This window comes from Gobius niger (genome assembly GCF_951799975.1).
Source record: "Gobius niger genome assembly, chromosome: 3".
In the NCBI taxonomy this organism is placed as follows: Eukaryota; Metazoa; Chordata; class Actinopteri; order Gobiiformes; family Gobiidae; genus Gobius; species Gobius niger.
The window spans coordinates 19,150,251-19,170,562 of record NC_136854.1 but is presented as its reverse complement, the minus strand read 5'-3'; the positions used below and the strand labels follow the sequence as shown (position 1 = coordinate 19,170,562).

Below are 20,312 nucleotides of genomic sequence, written 5' to 3'. Positions count from 1 at the left end.
CAGAGGTTCTGTTCTGGAGGGCCGGTTTTGGCCCCCTGGCCTGTCTGATCAATAGCTTTGTTAAAGGGGCTAGATGCAAGTTCGTCATTTTATTCTCACTGCTGCCACGTCAGGTCTTATGCGTAACTGCAGCTTCTATATTAAGCTGTGTAGGATTTTAGGCATTTGAGGCAGTTGTGGTGAACAGGTCTGACCTCATTCTACACATTAGTACATGGCTGGAACATGTAGGGGGAGGAAAATACATAATTTTTGACATTTTTAAACTCTGTATAGTCCCTTTAAGGTGAGTTCACGATGACCTGAATTGTCTCATTAGATTTTGAACCTAGGGCCACAAATGGTTCCCTTTAAGTGTAGTCTATGGGTAGTGTTGGGGAAAATACTTTGAAATTGTATTTAGTTACTGAATACTTAAAATATATTTTGTAACATATTCCGTTACTTTGTCTAATCAGAGTACTGTATTCTGAATACTTTGAATACATTTTGAATATTTTCACATTGATTGTCATATATGTGATTGGCGTATAGTTACAAAAATGAAGACTACGAACACTAGTTATAAACTCACTTAGCATTAATGACATTAACTCTTTAACTCTCTTGGCAAATGGAGCAGCAGATACAGCGTCACGTGACACATGTGCAGTGTTTGTATGAACTGTGGCATAACGCGTTTTACATTAAAAGTTCTTTCTTAATAATAATATGCAATATGGAGCTAAAATGTAATGATTGATACTGGAATGCATTCCCTTGATATTTGGAAAGTAACTGTACTCTAAATACTCTCAAAGGAAAGTGTAACTTTACCAGAACACAGTTACTCAAAATGAGTATTCTAAATACATGTATTTAGTTACTCCCCAACATAAGTGCATAAGCCTGCCACTACAATAGTGACAAAGGATTCATGTTCAAAATAAATGTAACTGTTGGCTATTAATTGAATGTTTCTTCTAACTACCAACGTAAATCCCATAAAGGGGCCAAATCTGACCCCAAATTAGAGACACGCGCTCGCAGCAGTAATCTATAAACACGCGTCAAAATAGTAAACTCTGAAACATTGTCAGTCTAATTGTTAGTCCAATGTGCAAAACACCTGACTCTCTGTACAGAATAGTTCTGCATGTCTGGAGTTCTCACCTGACTGGACCCTCACAGATCAGGGAGGAAATTAAAAGCAAACTTTTGCTGCAGAAGCTGCATTTTTACTTCCACTGTACCATAGCACTGTGCACATATCCACTTGCATTGTGTGTGTGTGAGGGCAGTGCTTCGGCCCCTGCTGGAAGGTTTGTGTAGTACATCAACACAGAGGGGAGTTATTAGACAAAAGGCAGCAGCCTGAGCTTAGTCAGTCAGGAGGAAATGGTATGCAGCCCTGCTCCCTGCACCGCCCTCTCTCTGCCCCGGAGCGCATATGTCTCTTCTCCTATTTACAGCCTTCCGCCAGCACTGACTGAACACGGAGCACAGGAGCACATCCCTCCTACAAACCTGCTGTAAAGTAATGCCGCTAACGCCACAGTGATCGGAAAACAGGCAGGACATGGCTTCGTCGCGGATGGTTGGTAAAGTTGCCACGGGACTTCTGGGCGCGCTTCAGTCTTCTCACTCCGTTCTCAAAACTGCCCGTCCGCTCACATTTTTACACAACCAGGTAACTATCTGTCTTTAACTACATATACTGGGTAGACTCTTTCCAAAGTATTTCCTACAGGTTTTGCAAAATGCAGTGATATGTTCGTTGTGTAACTTTTGGCTTGATGCTACGCGCTGCATTGGTATTGTGACATCAGAGATTGAAAGTAGCTTCGCTAAAGCTGACGCCAGGTTATTTAGATCAGCCCATCCCTTTTTTAACAAAAAAGAAAAGAGGGGGGAAACTACTTCACTGTGCTCGGCATGTCGTTGCTTTAGGAATTTTGACTCAAGGAGTATTAGGCCTCTTAAACTTACTCCAACTTATTACTGTGCACCGATGGCAACAGCTTTTCAGAGCAACATAGACTTTGTCTTTACATTCTTGTTTGATCTTTATTACTCAGCAACACTCTGTCCTGACTTAACTTCATTAAAACTATGCGTGAACATCGTTTCCCCCTCTCCATTTTATAGCAGCCTGAGATGCATACCAGCACTATAAGACCAAAGGGGCTGTCTCTGCTGATAGGTCTAAAATGTGCTTGCACAGTGTTTGCTGTTTCTTTGAGCTGTTTTGACAGAGTGCACATGTGGCAGAATAGATGTGCTTTGGACTTACACAGAGAAAAATTCAAATAAATAAACAAGCACATTGATAGCCTACATAAAGCCTCCTGACAAAAATGATTCCTAATTGCAGTGATTATGATACAAAGCTGGCATCAAGCCTTCAGCTTCCTGTTAATTCACATTGTTTGGAAAACATGCATGCTACCGCTTTCACAGTGTAAAATGGTTCCGAGGAAGACGCTAAAGGATTTCAGGAGTTGAACATTGCCCTCTGTGCTCAGCCATGCAGCTCTGGACTGTCCACCACATCCTGCTGCTATCACGTCTTCTTTTATAAGTAGGCCGATATGCTTCTTTTATTGTTATTTCGGTCAAGTGGACAGACATGGCTTGCTGAGCTGGGCTCTATCGGTGCAAAAATATTGTTGAATTCAACCCTTCATAGATTTCCATCTTCAGAGTGATGAAAGAGTAACAGTCTCTACTGTCTGAGCTTGTCTGTGACTCATGACGCTCTCCGGCCGGCGGCATGTACAGTGACTAAGAGAGCGACTTTAAGAATGTGTGTAAAATGGGAACTATAGTGTTGCTATTTTACATCAGTTTCTTACCTTCAAAATATGCAATGTAATGAAGTTTCCTTCATTACATTGCATACAGAATAATATTTTTGCAGATCCCTTGGTTGGGAACCCCCCCCCAAAAAAAAAAAAAACTCATTCATGTGTCTCTGTCTATACATGATGGTCACAACAGCTTTCAGTTCACTGTCGTCATCAAACTGGGCCATCAAACGGCCAGTGTTTCATGGCATGGCAGACATATGTAACAAAAGTATATTTATTGAAATATAATGAGAAATTTAGACTCAATTTACTCAGTCTGTGTGAAACCGGCACTTGTTTTATGAAACATAAAGCTGATTATCTTGTAGGAATGGAATAAAGACAGGTGAAAGACCAGGTGACCAGGTGAAAATGGATCATTTTCCGAGGCACAACTTAATGAACTCTCATGTGGCGGCACACTGTTTGGGCAGGAGTGGGTTAAGTCAACGCTTAAATTGGGTGTTGTAAGACTTAACACACTTGGCAGATGATTCGGGTCAAGTGCATTTGGATAACTGCTTTTGTAAACATACCACTTTGAGTTGTTGCTTTGAAAGTTGAAGTTTTGCTCTTTGTTTTTGCTCTCTGTTGTCGAGTGAAGTAAAACAAGCTTGTATTTCTTTTAGAAAATGAAAAATCAATGCACCTGCTTGAGCTTTACACCCTTACAAACGTGTGCTCACTCAACGTGGTTTTGGGCGAGCTGGACGCTGCACACAGGCTCTCAAATCACATGATGACAGTGGTTCGTCAACTGGTGTCAGGGTCAGGGAACCTTTTTCACTTGGTCGCCTTTCCTGGGGGACATTTCTTTCAATATGTATGATGTAGAAAAGTAAAAAGAACATTCCTAAGTCCATTGAGTGGTTCATGATTTCAGCTTCATAGGATTATTTAATTTTAATTCAACAGTGATTTGTGGAAAAACAGCTGTTTCAGATATAATTAATGTAATGCTTGGATCAGGGCTTGTCATTGTAGGGGGAAGGCGGGCCCCGACGCTATACCACTTGAGAACCACTGCTTTTGGACACACTGGAGTGTCGCCTAAATTCAAGCCAATGCCGTGTGAGTGGGTGTTGGATTACTTTGGTAGCATGCGTTGACTGAGACATTTACTTCAGAGCAAATACATTTATTGCACTACTTGAAACCTGCTCACCCTGTTGTTTAGGCCTATACGAGTATGTTCTGAAATGCATCATTAGTTTTTACTCAAATATGAATGCTCCTGGAAGTGTGTAGAAGGTGCACGGCAAACTGAATCCTGAGTTTAAAACATTAATCGCACATCTATACATAATGACGATATTTGTCAGTTTTTCCAACATGGTGCGGCACATTAAAGACATATAATGAAAGCAGGGCATGGCAAGGTCGTGCTCAATTTTGAGAAAATAAAATATGTTCACTATACAGATAAAAACATGGGTTAGACAATGCTGTTCGAACGTGGAGCGATAAGAGAGACGAATGCTATGGAGAATACTACCCACTGTGCGAGTGTGCGGAATGCAAAATTAGATTTCCCCCCCGAAAAAAAAGTATCTTGTATCTAATTCTCGTGTGGCTCTTTAGAACTCACTGGTCTGATGGTTTCTAATACGATGTGAGGAGATTTGAAATGACTACTGAGCTCTGCCCGTCTGACAGCATAAGCTCCTTATCCATAACCATGAGACAAATGTTTTATTGTAATTTTGCAGTCTTATTATGGTGCTTGTTCACGGCTGTAAATTGAGGAGCCATTCACCGCGGCGATGGAGCTGTCTAACGTGGGATGTTAGCCTTGAGTGCCACTGCAGACACGACCGGGGAGATAAGTTCTGTTGCAGAGACATTTCCGACTTTGGGAGAAAAGGAAAGCTTTTCCTCACAGCTGCATTGGTTTTATATTGTTTTTCGCCAGTTCTCAAAAATAATTCAGCTTCACAACTGTCACATATGGACCGAAACTGGCGTAAACCACGAGCTAAGGACTGCAATGGCAAAGAACATAGATTTTTTTTTTTTTGCCATTAGGATGAGATTTGTGACGTTCAAGATCAAGATTCAGGGAACGGCACATGTTTAAGAAACTTTCAGGAGGATTTGAGAGAAGACTATAAATGCAGAATTAAAATTCCACGCATTTCCAAACATGTTTTCGAGGTAAAAAAAAGAAGCACGGAGACAAGATATTTGTTTGTTTGTAAAGGGTAGGAGCATTGGCAAAATATTGCAATTTGAATTCGATTGCGATTAGCTGTGCAGCAATCTTCTATCATCAAGTCAGTGGTCGTCTTCATGCAGGAAGAATTCTTAATCAGGAGCTGCAAATCGCTGCCCTCTGTTAATTATGAAGTAATTTGTATGCTTTCTCACGCTGTCCATTTATTTTTCTTCACTCAATAATTCAATTAAATCTTATTTTTCTTATGGTTTACTATTTGTTACCATCCCACTGTCTGTGAAAACATTGGAAACTCTCCACATCAATCGTAACGGCACTGTTGAGCAAAATTCCCACCAGCAGATTCTGGTTACTGCCTCTTGCGCTGTTAAAACCTGTGATGCCATCTGCTTTGTGTTGAAATACAGTTTTATTAATAGAACAAAAGCCACATCTACGTATTTGTTTTTGGAATATGTGAACGAAAAACTGCCATTAGCCACGAGAGCCCTGACATTTGTGTGTTGCACTTGGCTGCATTTGCCGTCTGTCACCGGTACTGACATGCCTGACAAGAAGCTTCACTGCTGCCAGTCAACGTGTTTTCTGAATGTCCAGCATTCACAGAACTGCATGGTGTGCCATTTATTGTGCAAATGCTTCCAATTAATGACCCAATGGTAACTGAAAGAACTGATGGAACGGAACGTCCTGACAAAAAAAAAAAATCAAACAACTACTGGCCATAAATGAGCCAAAACTGCAAAATGCTTTAGTAACTGCTTTGATAACTTTTCGGTTTATAAAGTTTGGGATAATTTTTTTTCATTCCATGAATATTAATCACAATTACAATTTAAAAAGTAATTTATTTATGCTGGCTGCACTGAAACGGAGATATTATTATTTCTTTTTCTTTTGTGCCTCAAAACTGATCTTACCTGGCCTTGTAATAGTTTGGTACGTGTTTTTTTTTTTTGCTGTTGTCCAATAAATCTTTGAATGACATGCTGATATGTTGGTGCTGTGTCGATAAAACCATAGTATTTTAGGAAGTACGTTTCATACTGTTGCAGTCTCTTACAGTCAATACAAGAGTGGTTCTGTAAGTGTTCTGTTTTGTGTACTGGTGAGGAACTGATGTCTCCCTTGGTGCCCCAGCACAGGGTAATAAAAGAAATATAGAATTCAATTTCAGAGCCCTTGGCACTATGCCTCGCCACAGTGACCTGACCCATAACGCTCAGAGGAATAAAGGCTAATAACATTGATAACTGTCTATGATGGGATTAAGTAACACGCACGGCTCCCATGAGGCGACTGAGGCCACTGGTAATCATTTTATCCAGCTACGTTTATAATTGTGACGGGGTTCCTTAGATGATGCCAGACCAAATTTACTACCAGTATCCGGAGGGGAAAAATTGTTTTGCTCGACGTTGTATGTAGTTTTAATTTTGTTGATGGTTAATGTAGCATAAATAATTTTGTGTCTGGCAGCGTGGGTGAGTGAGAATAGACCCAAATGCAATATTGTTATGCAGACTTTAATGTGCAGATCCAAAAGGGTAAGAAAACCAAATCACAAGGTCTGGAAATGTACAAAACCGCAGAAACAAAACAAGACCCGAGGAGTCGCTGGCAAAAAGTTACAGAACACTCAAATGAATGTGGACATAGACAATGGATCAACAAGGACAAAGAACAACGCAGGGCTCTAAATGCACTAGGGCTGGATCTGAATCCCTACAGTAATGGCTCCTATGTCCTGATCCTAGCTCCTATCCCCTTGTCACGTGTCAAGGTCAATTGTCAGGTCCCTATGCAGTTATTAACTAGAGCTTCAGCTGCGCTTGAACAATCTGACCGTCCTCACCCAGCAGTTGAAACAACAGGGGAAGTGACATCACCAACAGCTGTTTCACCGTATAGTATTGGACTGCAATAAAATGTACTGCTGGTCACTGACTTTAATTACTCAAACATGAACCACATTAATGATATGAAGCCACACAGAAAACAGCCACAGATGTAAAGCTGTTTCAGACTTGCCTTCCACAGCTACACTCATCACAGAAATAAAAACGCTCTGCTCAAATATTCCACTAAATGCTGTCTTTTGGTTCATGCTCAGAGAAAGATGCCGCATTAACACAGTGAGGGCTGCTCCTTCATGTATGCAAATTAGCCATGTGGCTCTGGCTCCCTCTAAATGAAAGTAAAAGCACAAACTGCCTTCATTTAGGCCATTCACTGAGGCGGCTCTTTAAAACAGTGAGATGTGACTGTGGTGTGGTTACTCTAACATTTATTTAGTCACTTTTATGACATTTTGGCTTGTGCAGTACTTTTTTTTTTATTAAATGTGTGCCTGTCAATCAACAGCATGATTCACTCAAGGGTGGGGTGGGGGGGTTATGCGGCATGGTGGCTTATGGGATGGCACATAGCTCCTAACCACTGGTGAGGAACCTCCAGAGGTCCCTATGCTAAAGGAGATATGATAGGAAGCACATACTCCTTTCCCTCCCTCCTTCCTCACTGACAGCACTATTCGGACACTTCTTATCATGGTGGACGCTGATGGACATCCGATTTTGGCTTAGACCTCTTACCAATTTGCTTGATTCGAATCAAGTGTCAAGTTCATGGCCTCAAGTTACTAGTCCTTAGTAAAAAAGTCCAGTCACTATCACCTAAAAGTGAGTCCAAGTTTGAGTCACAAGTACAGCCCATTTTAAGAAAAGTATTCTTACTATTTTCCAAACGGTGTCCAATCAATCTTATATCTGTAATTTAAAGTCTTGTTCAAAAGTGTATTCAGAGGTTGGTGGTACCATGGGGAAGAGCTAAATCGGTCAAGTAGTCCTGGCCCTGAAGGATCCCCTCTGGAGCCAGGACTACCCTGGAAATGAGATTGTTAATCTCAGATCTTTCGCGATTAAATACAGATACAGAAATAAATGAAAGTTTGGTCCACACGTGTGCATCCTCTAGCCTGAACCTCAAGTCAGAGTCCCAGACTTAGAAAACGAGTTATGAGTCTAGGACTGGAGTACTATATCGTGGCTGCTTGCAGCTTGAATACCAATACCAATTAAGCTGAAATTGTGATGGAAAGATTCACAATTTGTCTGAGTTCTCTCAAATATTTCCCAAAAACAATTAGCTCATATAATCCAGGTTGCGCTTCTGATCAAATTCAGGTTGTTATTCTGTCTTGGATCATTTCCTTGTATATTTGTCCCCCACCTTTAGCTACACTGCATATTAAAATCCAGTCAAAAGCCAAACAACATCCCACTTGATAATGGACTCTCAGTATCAGACAAGTCCATGCTATTGATGAATGGGTTGCTGTGGCTGGATATTTTCTAAATGAATTCGGTACCTGTTGTCACAAGGGTAATGTCCAAAACAGCATGTGCTCCCTCCAGCAAAACAACAATCTATAAAGCCGCATCTATTAGACTGAGAATTGATTGCCGCGAAGGGAAATTAAGCTGGAATGGCCTAGTCAATCCCCGAAAGACGAACATTGCATTTGACAAGATGCCCTCTAGATCCATTCACAAAGGTAGTGTGTTAAAAGTATTGCATGTCTTATCTTGGTGTAGCGCACGACCACACAACCACTCCTCCTTTTGTCCGATCCCACGACATGCTCATTTTTATTTAGACTTAATCGACCTCATTAGTCCACATTTGTGCAGGGTAGTAGACGGCAGTGAGGGGAAATGTGCTGATGGAAGCCCAAAATGTTTAGAGTGAGTCTGTAATAAATAAATGATCCAATTAGTTAGAGAGGGTTTTTTGTGACTCTGCATGGGTGCGGAAAAGTGGAAGGTTGCACAGAACCTTTATTCTTTGACTTAATCAAAAGAAGCAATAGTTAAGTAGCAAGTGTATGAATTCAAAATCATGCTATGTTATTGTGGAATATGTTAACCATAAATTATACTTCTTTTGCCCCCTTCTCTGCCAAGCCCAAGCATATTTTGCTCAGCTCAACCATCTGAAAGAGATAAAAGATGAATTGGCTTTAAGCATTGTAGTTTTGTGAGTTCTGTTTCTCAATAATAAGATCCAGTTCTCACTCCTAGCAACAAAACATTGGCAGAGGTTTTGGGCTAATAGCTGCTATGGGTTCCAAAAAACACAAAAACGGCATCAGCCATGTTAGAATGCGACGTAAAGCATTTACCCCACAATGTATATATCCAGTTTTGTCAGGGCATGATCCTCTAGGCGAGAGAATTGCTTGTTTTCTCGCTTCTGTTATAAGACGTGTGTGGGACAGTTCTGATGGATGTGGTCCCTCTTCACTGCTCTTCCAACAGATGTGCTGCTGTGGAAGTGTACCTCAGGGCTTAGTGCCAGTGTTGGGACAGAGCCATACTGAACTGGGAGCCATCTTGGTGTTGTCATGGGGACGCCTGGGAGGAATTTCAATTGATTTAGAAAAAAAAAAAAGCTCTGTGTGTAAGAATACTGTACACTTTTGCAGCTGCACTTGTAAGGCCTGCTTGAATGAAGCTTCAAATGGACTTATATTTAAGAAATCAATCGGGAGTCACACTCATGTAGCTCAGTGAGAATAAATGTAAACAATACTATATTTTTTTTTGCTACAGGTTGTCCAAAAAGGCAGACCAGGTGTATAAACCTAACATTTGTCTATACAGTATTTGTAAACCACTAGTTGCAGAGGCACTTTGGGACTGGTGCTGATTGCCGGAGAAAGCAGGGAAAAAATACTTCTGAAAGAGGGTGAATTGGACAAGTGACTGGGACGAATTGGACAAAGTGACATCCCCGTAAGGAGACTAGCTGGTGATGTCCTACACCCATGCTATTCTTGGGGTGAAATGTTACATAATGTGGCTTTAATTATCTCAGAACGTGGACTGTCTTCCTTTACTCTACCTTACATTGCAGAAAAATGTGGCTTTAAAAACGCATGGCCTGCAATATTTCTTTTCTTTTTATGCGACTGGTCTTTGCCGTTTATTGCAAGGTAACGTGATTACATATTCCTGCACAGTGAGCCATCAGCTCAAACTGTTTTTGGGTCCATTGAGATCGGTGTGAAACACAAGTGCTGCTCAGTTTCGTGAGTGTAATTGTAGCAATTTACCCAAAAGTCCGACATGGTCCTTGAAATTGAGAATAACTAGAGTCCTGCTCAGCGTAGCAGGCGGCTAGATGGATGATGGCAATCTATTCTCTGTGACGGTGGTTGCCATTTTCTTATGCTGTGTGTTTTAAAAGGGTAGTCTATCCCTAATGGTGTGTTTTAACAAGCAGTTGGTTGTTGCAAAGACGGCGTGACTGGCGCTTTATGCAAACTTAAAGAGTCATTTTCCAGTGTAGTGCGGTAAGATGACAAATGTGATACAAATTATTCAAACCAAAATGATACACATTACAATTGCACGGTTTGGCTTTCTTGAATATTGCAATACGTTTTGTTAAATTTAACCCCCTTTTTTTTTTTTTTTTATTGTGTCAAAACAAGACTCAAAAACGCTTTATTAGCACCAAAACGAGTCCATAATTTAACTAAACTAACTGAAAAAAATGACTAAATGACTAAAAGTGAACTTTTGCTGTAGTAATAAGTAATCACACATTTCTTTATGCTGTATTTAAAGCAGAGCAGGGATTTTGAAACATATTGCATCTCTCAGTTTATATTACAGTGACAGTAATTGGCGATATATTGTGCAGTTTTTTTCATTTTTGTAGCAACACCTACAATTTACAATCCCAACAATACTTCTTACTGCTGCAACTGCTATAAATTTTACAGTTCAAGGTTTTAACACATTTTGCTTCTTGCCTGCAGCAAGAAAAAGTTCAGTTCCCTTCAGTGTAGTCTAGTCGTCACTAATTCACAACAATGTTTTTGCAACAATTGGATCAGGAAGTTGTAAAAGCCTGTCCGTAACATGATATAGTACATTACTTTAGGGTTGCATAGTTAATCTCAATTGAATTAAAAGCCCATTTTCAATGGCTGCAATTAGCAAATCACAACGACTGCAATTATTAAAGATTACAATTACTTGGGGGAAAATATGTCCGCAGGGTCTTTAAACCTGCCAACCCTGTGGATAAGAGCTCTACAAACAAGTTCTGAAATGGATGTAACTTTAATCACAAGCATTTGACTATGTGGTTTGTCCACACTGATATCTGCTGCTATCACTTAATGCACCTGTACATCTGTACACTTTGTGGATGCCCTTTTAGTCTATTGTTTTAAAATTTGTATAGTTTATTATTTATCCAACTTATGTGTTATATGTTATATGTTTCATGTTGCGCGATTGAACTGAAAACAATTCCTAGTTAGAGAACTGGTTCACTAACAATGGCTATAGAAACAATTCTGATTCTTATCTATCGAGAACTCTCTCCTTCATCCACAATCCCTGCACCTGCCCCCAATACAGATAAGATGAGATCTGACTTTATTGATCTCGAAGTGGAGAAGTTCAAGTCTTAATTAATGCTAGTGCAGGCCTCCAAGCCCGGAGACCAAACTCAGTGGATCTGAACTGGTGGGTCAGGACCCAAAGGTGGGTCATGGAACCACTTTTAATGGGTCGTGAACCTGCCCCAGGTGTCCTGTTCAGCTTTTTTCCCTCTTTTTTTTCTTTTTTAAACCACTACAACTACAAACCGTAGCATGTCCTGTGGCGACAGATGAACAATCCTTATGTTGTCTTCCTTCGTTCTTCATCACAGCTTATGGACTTATTGATCACACACCTCTTTGCCTCTCTGCTGCTTGATATGCCACGTGCCTGCAACATGCAAGTCATCTTGGCCTTAATCTCCTGTGCCGTCAGACATGTCATCCCTGATTCAAATCATGACCCTTTTCCACAGCAATAAAGAGGGGGACGCCTATAGGAAGGAGAGTGAGAGGGCGAGCTTTCACTGGGACATAGCTCAACTCTGACAGGGGTCTGTAATGAGTGACCCGCTGGGAGAGGGAGAGAGAGAGAGGGGCTAACCCTGATATTCAGCGCAGAGGAAAAGTAGAGGGAGGAGGACCGTTTGTCACCAGCTTTCACTATCTGTCTTCTCTCCCCCCATTGGCGTAAATAACCAACGAAGAGCTAAAGGGGTAAATACGAGCTCAGATGTTTGCGCTGAGACGACGGCAATGATTCGATGATGAGGAGCAGATGGAGCTGAATTTCCCAGTTGATCCAAGTGTGTGAAGGGCGATGCATAACGGTGACTGCCTGGCTCTGGAATATGGATTAGATGTGAGAATGTATAGGAGAAGAAGGGAACACACTTGCAAATGGTTTAAAAATACGGATAACGCAGTATTTTTTTAACCTTGAGTAGTGGTTTCTTTTCTAGTTTGTTCAGGCTCTTCACGTTGTTTAAAGCAGTACTAAGTAACTTGTTTGCCTTTAATAAATCCTTTCCGTAGTCCCTCTGGGGGCAATACAAGTGTTAATGGGATGAATGGGGGGTCTTTCATCTCCCCCTGGTGTCTCTGGTCAGAAAAACACACTTCCAGCTTTCCCTGCGTCGGGTCAGAGGCCCCAATTCACACAAATAGAATCATGAAGAAGAAGCCAACGGGCAAGGCTAACTGCGGGCAAGCGCCACTTAAACAGTATTTACTGCCAAGTTTGAGTGAAAAAAATTATTTCCATTGTGTAATTTAATGTACAATATCCCTCTCTCCCTTTGTCTTTTCTAGCAGCGTAGTATTTACTCTCACGGACATTTAATGAGTATAAAAACGCAACATGCTACGACACCTGCAGTGGTGCTTATGGTCTCTAGAATTGGGCATGAGTTACTTAGTTCTGCTTTAAACATTAGTAAACAGTGGATCAGTTAAATGAAGCACAGGGTGATTATGAATATCAGTGGATGTAAGTTTATACTAGAGGTCAACCGATATATCAGCCGGACGATATATCGGGCCCATTTGGGGATTTTCCTAAATCGGCCATCGGCCCATCTAGCACCGATTAAAGCCGATATCTCTGGGATGAAAACTGATAGAGATGTGTTTTTGCATTTGAAAGAGCGAAGTCAAGACTTTAAAAAGTGTTCAGGGGTTCAGGGGTAGGCAACGTCAGGCCCGGGGGCCAAGTTCGGCCCTCCAGCACAGAACCTCTGGCCCCCAAGATGATTTAGAGAAATATTATTGTGCAAATAAGAGATCAAATACCTGTTAAAGTAGTCTAAAAATGCGAGAAATTGTGTCAGTATTTTAAAAATGTCAGAACATCCCACTTGGTCATATAATTATAAACAGTGATTCTCTGCTGATGGGTCGGGACCCCAAAAGTGGGTCACGGAACCATTTTCAGTGGGTCTATAGGGAACTTTTATTCAGTATTTCCCATTTGAAACATGAAAACACTAACTGTGTCTGTTGAAATGAATGTTATTGGGTTGTTTTGAACATCATTTCAGTCTTAAAGGGAAATCTACTGCTTGTTCAACAAAAACTTGTGTGGAAAATACAATATTTTATACGATATATGACAAATGACAGTTGGTTCCTCAGGCTTGTCATCTGAGGGTAATGGTGGGTCCCAAAGCCCTGCCACTTGGGAACCACTGATGTAAAACCTCAGTGGCATTTGCAGAAAATCGTTCTTTACTTTAGGCTTCGATGTTGAGGTTCAGCCCAGGTGTTTTGGGAATGATGCAAATCGTCCCTCCACGACGCAAACTTGCCCACCCCTGCTCTAGTTCATACATTTCAATGCTATGCAGTCACTGTGCGGTAATTCAATCAACACTTCCCTCCAAGCTTCTCATTTGCTAGATTTTTTCCATCCACGATTATTATTTAATTTCTGATTTAGGCGAGTGGAGTTATATTTTAGCACAGTGGGTTCATGTTACTGGCCCTGGTTTTGTGAGTATAAAAGACTTGACAATGGACAGTTCTATTCTAGTGAAGGAGGCTCCTCCTCAGCGGGTCGTGTCATGGATGTCTCCAAACACGTGCACGGGTGTGGTTGGCTCTCATTTTCCTGTCTGCCTGGGCATGTTTCAGGTCCCGGCTCACTGTGTCGTAAAAATGTTTTGCCAAGTTCCATATCATACTATAAGTTCCTTGTTTGTTTGTACTTTCAATTGTTTGAGAGTTTAGATACTTTTTTTCTTTTTTTCTTTTTTTTTACCAGGAAGTGGTTGTTTTAAGAGATGAAACATTTCTTAAACAGCCAATACTTTTGAAAACCTTTGAGTAAAATGCCAAAAAAATCCGAATAGGAAGGATTAATAATTTATATGAATTTCTGAAAATGAAGCCCTTATGTTTTCCACAGAACAGGGCATTTTGCGGAGAGTTTGCAGTACAGTAAATCTCATTTGTAAACAAAGCGGTTTCAGTTTTCAGTTTCAGTGCAAGAAATATGACTCCTGTATATTATAGAAAAGCGAATGTTGTCATTTAGAAGTTGGTGTTCGGGGGTTTCAAGTAATGACACTGTTGTTGTGTTTGATGCAGCTTGTTAGGGTCAAGCAGTGAATAACATACCATGAAAGACTGGCCTGCAATGTCCAGATAAATTCACCGCTTTATGGGAATGGATACACTTTGCTGCTAAAAACGGAGACTTCACCTTTTCTAGAATGACCATGTATCATGTATAAATCACTGCAAAAAGCTGACTGTTGCAGTTTTTAATGGGGTCATTTATATGTCCTGCCCCATTGCCCTCAGTCAGTTTTTTTTTTTACTACATGCTTGCTTCCTACGAATTAGCAATCCTTTGTATTTCTGTTTAAACGCGTGTCATAAGCTTTATTTTGTTTTATTTTATTTGCCTTTTTAAAAGAGGGCCTTCTTCACTCTCATTTGGGGGGTATCTGTTGGGGTTGAAAACATGGTAAGCTTGTTCTGTGCAAAACAAATAAATGAGCAGAATGTGGACAGCTGTCTCAGCGCAGAATTGCCATATTTTACCAAACTGTAACCCTACTGTGCCTGCAACGGTTTCCTTATTTTATTCCTTTGAGAAGAAAGCTGGGTCTCACTGATAAAATGTATTGTACGTGTGGTGGCAGAAAACACATAGCTGGCGGATAATCACAAACAACACACTTAACATAGGATGTAAGATACTTCACCGGGGGAGACATATGTGTTTGTGAATTTGAACAATTTTACCGTTATCAGTCCCTTTTAGTGTTTTCCCCGCTGACTTTAAAACTGGCACTATTTCATTTTTATTTTTAATTCGTTTGTTTTTTTTGCTAGCCTGGCACGCCAGACTATTCTCCCCTGTTTATTCTAAACCTTTTTTTTGCTTCACCAGTGCTGCATACGAGGCTGCTGTTTACGGTAGAATATTAATACACATTGTGCCGTGGACTGTAGAGACATGGGGTTATGAATTTGGCTGGAATTACTGCAATTTATCAGAGCTGTTTCTCCGCCACAGTGGCCACGTCGTGTTGATTTAGTGCCTGGGCCAGCGGTGAGCACACAGCATATGAAGTGCCTGCAGTCACTCAGCTGTTAGAGTGGTCACTGATTCTACTACTACTACTACTACTACACACACACACACACACACACTCACACACTTTGATTCATTCAAAGAGACAAACAGCTGATGCCTGTTTTCACATTAGCTTGGTTCCATTGGTCTGAATGTAAAATGTGGCCCAGGTACTGGCTGTAAAGTGCATTTAATGGCATTGTAAATGGGATGTCTTCTTACCTATGCATTGGTTTTGTGTCGCAGTCAGCGTTCAGCAGCCACACCATTTTATATTAATGAAGAACAAAAGTTGGACAGTGTGTAGGGACCTGTGCTGTCAGTATATGCAGCAAGATTATTATTTATTGATTGATTTATTGATTGATAAGTTTCCCAATAGAATTAACTGTTTTCATTTTTAGTAGGTAACGATAAGTATAGCAGATAAACAATGCAGATGTGCAAAGAAAGTTTAACAAAATATAAATTCTTCTTTTGGCTTTGTACATTTTATGCACACTTTTGTGCGAGGGGCCCAAACTATAACTTTATTAAGGGGTGACTGAGAGTTAAGGACATTCTAAAAGTGTTGTCCTATTATTATGCTCTTCTACTGGGAATACTGTGAGACTAGTCAGCTTTGATGAGATCAAAAGCAGCCCACAAAGCGTCATGGTTTGCATAGAAAATTGGGTCAAAAATCATATGAGCATAGGGCTGAGCAATTTTTGCTTGCCTGGCATGGTAGACCATTCTCTTGTTTATGCTAAACTGTTTTATTCTAAACTGGAGATTCTTTCGAATATACAGTATATTGTAAATATAAAGTGAAAGAAGTGAGTATTGCTTCACCGGGCGCGGCACTGCTGTCGCCCACTGCTACTTACGTGTTTCCCAGCGGTATCAAAGGATGGGTCAAATGCAGAGGATGAATTTCCCTATGGGGAAAATAAAATATACAAACAAACAAACAAGAAATTGCATCCCCTACTTTGGTCAATCTCAATTATCGTCATGGGACTTTATAATCGTCAGCTGTACAGCCATTCCTTTGGCAGAAACAGTAGCTTAGAGTTTGGAGGAGACAATGAAAGATTTTTGTTTGTTACGGGAGGAAAGCATTTGTTATTGTGTAACATCGACCTGTCCAGGGACTGTGGGTGGAAATTAGCATTTTTGCTCTAACCTGGCACATGACATCTCTTCTTTTTTAGACTAATGTGCATTGTCCTGATCAAATTAAATTTAAAAAAAATTCTATATAAATTGTTTGAGGTGAGGTTTGTTTAAAAGATGTTTCTATGTTGACGTTCATGAATCAGCTGCAAGTATTCATTTCTATTAGGAAAAAATGAAATAGATCAATATGACTTAAAATTATATATATGTAGTATGTTGTTTGCATATGTGACTAGTTTCTCAATACAGGAGGGGACTTGAAACTTTCAGGATCAACACTGTAATTACATGTTCAACATGTTGTTTTTATAGTTTAACACTATCTGTTATTTGTGTGTATATGGTCTGATGTGTCATGTCAGCCCCTATAGAAACATAGGTCTATTTCCAGAGAATAATGCATGTGTTCAATAGCTCATGACGTGGCTCTAGTGCCACACAAAATTAAATGAAATGTGTAATCAGCATCATGTATTCGAGCAAACCACAGCATGATTTAGTCACAATTAAAAGAGCAGCAGCTGTATGAAATAAATTCATTCATTTGTGAAAGAGCACTTGGCAAGTCCACAGCCCACAGTACTGCACTCAGCTGCAGAAACCTTCTCAAGTGTTTACGCAAATGCCTATTCATAGTTTACCAAGGGAGGGTGTACTTTAACAGCATGGGGACACTGCACCATTATTTGTTTTACTTCTATCCCTTAACTCTCCTTTCAGATTCAGCACAGAAGGACTTTCCCTGGACGGCAACAGGCTTTCTTCTGCAGTACAGCATCTCCCTCTAGTGGTAATGTATTCTTATTGCGTTCAAATTGGACAACTTTGAGACAAGCCCACAGTAACAGGATCCTTCAAAGTGATATTTAGATGTTAGTTTTAATTGATTCTTCGTGTTTTGAGCCTTGTAAAAACCCCAAATTAAAAATATTTTTTAAGCCATAATCATCAAAATTAAAACAAACAAAGGCTTGACATATGTCACTTTGCATGTAATGAGTCTCATACATTAGTTTTATAAGTAAATGCACATTTTCATGATATTGTAATTATATGATGAGCACCTGTATGTAGGCAAGTTCATTGTTGAGGATATTGTTTAGAATCAAAGGTGCTTTGCAGAACAAGAAGGATGCAAAAAGTACATAATAATAATAACCATAATAAATGGTAGATAATTATGTAATGATTTAAAATCAGATTAAAAGTGAAGTGATATTGCAGACAAATATACATTATCCTGCAAGTGTCTTGCATCTATTATACTACTTATTTATACTGTACTAGTTTCTACTCCAGTAAAAGGGAGTTCTTGTTTATGAAAATGAGTTTTTATACAATTCATCCATAAAGCAATTTGCATGGCTACAGATAGAGATATATTAAATGGCACACGTTTCTGCGCCAACCTTATTAGCAAGCAATATTAATCTTAAAATGATCGCATACACAGTAAAAACAGGAATACTGTTGTCTGTAAACGTTTGGTGTAGCTTCACTCATTATCCTTCCCTTTGTTGCAGATGTGACCCTGAAATATAAATATAATCGTCTGGTTCTAGAGGTGCCGCTGCCCTCCAGAAATGAGAAGTGTGTGTTCTTCCTTCGGCCCATGCTGATGAATGTGGGCGACCTGATCACAGATCTGCAAAAGGAGGATCCTGGAGTCATAGCCTCTGTGCTGTCAAAGAGTAGGACACGCACAATCGTATAGCTCCCAAACGCAACCACATCACTCGCATGCTCAGGCTTTACTTTGTCCACGCTTCCAGTTTTACAAGTTGAGCATAATGGGGAAGCTCGAAGCACAGCCTTAAGTATACTAAAACTGGCTCCGTGCCAGCAGAATATGTTACATCATTTCACAAACCATTGACCAGTCGTGGACTTAGTAAATTTATGATGAATACTTTTTACTTCAGTACATTTTATAGCCTGTACTTTCTACATTTTTAAATTAGGTTAAAAGTATTTTATTTTCAAAGTGACCTCTACGTTGAACTGGTTTCGTCCCAGTTTAGACTTGGTTTAGTGGTTTACTCCTTATACATTCTGGTTGCATATTTCATTTATTTGTATTCTTGTTTGCAGGTGGAGAGCGTGTTGCAAACAGCACACTCATAGAAACTTTGCTCGACAAGGGCTTCAAGCTCGTCATCAGTGACACTGTGCATGATGTCTGTTCCCCTGAAAAGGGTACACAATTTCAAGATATTGGAATATTATAAAATTCTACTTTTCATAAACAGCTTTAAGTTGAGGTGTTGCACATGGCCTTTCTTTTGCAGTGGCCATCTCCAGCGAGCATGCTATAGAGGTGGACGACATGAAGCATATGGTTCACCTGCTGCACACTGCCCTGAACCTTCCAGAACATCACCAGCTGAAAGAACGGCATCTGCTGGAGAAACTGGATTCACTCAGACAAGAGCTTTCCCCTCTAGAGAAGGTTAAAACTCTTATTTAGTTACGTGCATCATTAACCTTAGCCAAGAGGAAAAAGGGATATTTAGATTTAGATAAGCTGAGATATTATTGTAAAATAACACATTTTTCAGTAACCCCTCTACTGGTTCTGCTGTAATATTACAGATAACAATATAGACAGTCACTCAGTTTCTTTGTTTCAGATGAAGGCTGAACTGTCCCGTAAAGCAGAGTTCCACTCCTCCAAGGTTCTATGGGGTGGGATGGCCTTTTTGTCCCTTCAGGGTGGGGCTCTGGCCTGGCTTACCTGGTGGGTCTATGCCTGGGACGTCATGGAGCCCATCACATATTTCATCACTTACGCCACCAGTATGGGGGCTTTCGCATACTACGTCCTCACCAAGCAGGCAAGTCTTTGTGCACTCCATATCCATAACTCAACAAAACAATGCAGGTAGACATAGTTCACTTGATTTTTATCTATGCTGATGATGTTTGACACACATCTTCAACCAGTAGCTTGTGAGAAACCAGCAATGTGCCAGCCCTTTCCAACTGGCTCTCCGAAGGGTCACTGACCTGCCGGGGGACTTGTGACTTTCTTTTCATTACAGAAACGTTCTCAATTTGTGTCTTTTTTGTTGTTGTTCAGGATTACATGTATGCAGATGCCAAGGACAGACAGTTCCTGCGCTACTTTTACAAGGGAGCTTCTAAGGCACAATTCAACGTGAGGCAGTATAACCGACTAAAAGAAGAACTGACACAGGTCTGCTAACCTCTTTTTTCCAAGTTGTTCAGCAAGTTTAGTAAGAAATGCTTCATGTGAGATGTGTTTCAACACATCGCTTATATTGTGCAAATAATAAGCAGTGGCTGTGTTTTTTTTTTTAGGTTGAGGATGACCTGAGGCGTCTGAGATATCCAACTCAACTTCAGCTGCCGCTGGAACAGATTCAAATCAAGCCATAAACATGATCACACTATGAAACAGGCAGCAGTATGCCTGCACAAACTTCTTCATTCTGATATGTTTACAGTCCCTATTTGATAATGCAAAAAATATATATTACCTTGTGCTTGTTCTAAAATTGAGTCTGCATACATTGAAAAAAAAAAAAGGAAAATAGTATAACAGCTGCTAGCAAAAGGAATAAAACACTGTCAAAAGTTTAATAAATCTCTTTTGGAAGGAAACTGACTTTTTATGTGGTTATGCGCGAACAGTTCACTGTC

The 20,312-nt window shown here is 40.2% G+C and overlaps 1 protein-coding gene across 1 annotated transcript; it reads left to right on the top strand.

The window, feature by feature from the left end:
- Positions 1 to 1,333: 1,333 nt before the first annotated feature.
- LOC306961322 (calcium uniporter protein, mitochondrial-like) lies at positions 1,334 to 20,259 on the top strand. The gene is made up of 8 exons (XM_079554016.1): positions 1,334 to 1,669; positions 17,370 to 17,439; positions 18,173 to 18,340; positions 18,741 to 18,845; positions 18,938 to 19,098; positions 19,280 to 19,483; positions 19,729 to 19,845; positions 19,971 to 20,259. Exons 1-8 carry the CDS (start codon positions 1,559 to 1,561, stop codon positions 20,046 to 20,048), a joined length of 1,014 nt encoding a protein of 337 aa, XP_079410142.1. The 5' UTR covers positions 1,334 to 1,558; the 3' UTR covers positions 20,049 to 20,259.
- The last annotated feature ends 53 nt before the right edge of the window (positions 20,260 to 20,312 follow it).

Coding starts and splice junctions, on each gene's coding strand:
- LOC306961322 (XM_079554016.1), top strand. CDS start 1,559: ATGGCTTCGTCGCGGATGGTTGGTAAAGTTGCCACGGGACTTCTGGGC. Junction 18,846..18,937: donor TGTCTGTTCCCCTGAAAAGG/GTACACAATTTC, acceptor TTTCTTTTGCAG/TGGCCATCTCCAGCGAGCAT. Junction 19,846..19,970: donor TAAAAGAAGAACTGACACAG/GTCTGCTAACCT, acceptor TTTTTTTTTTAG/GTTGAGGATGACCTGAGGCG.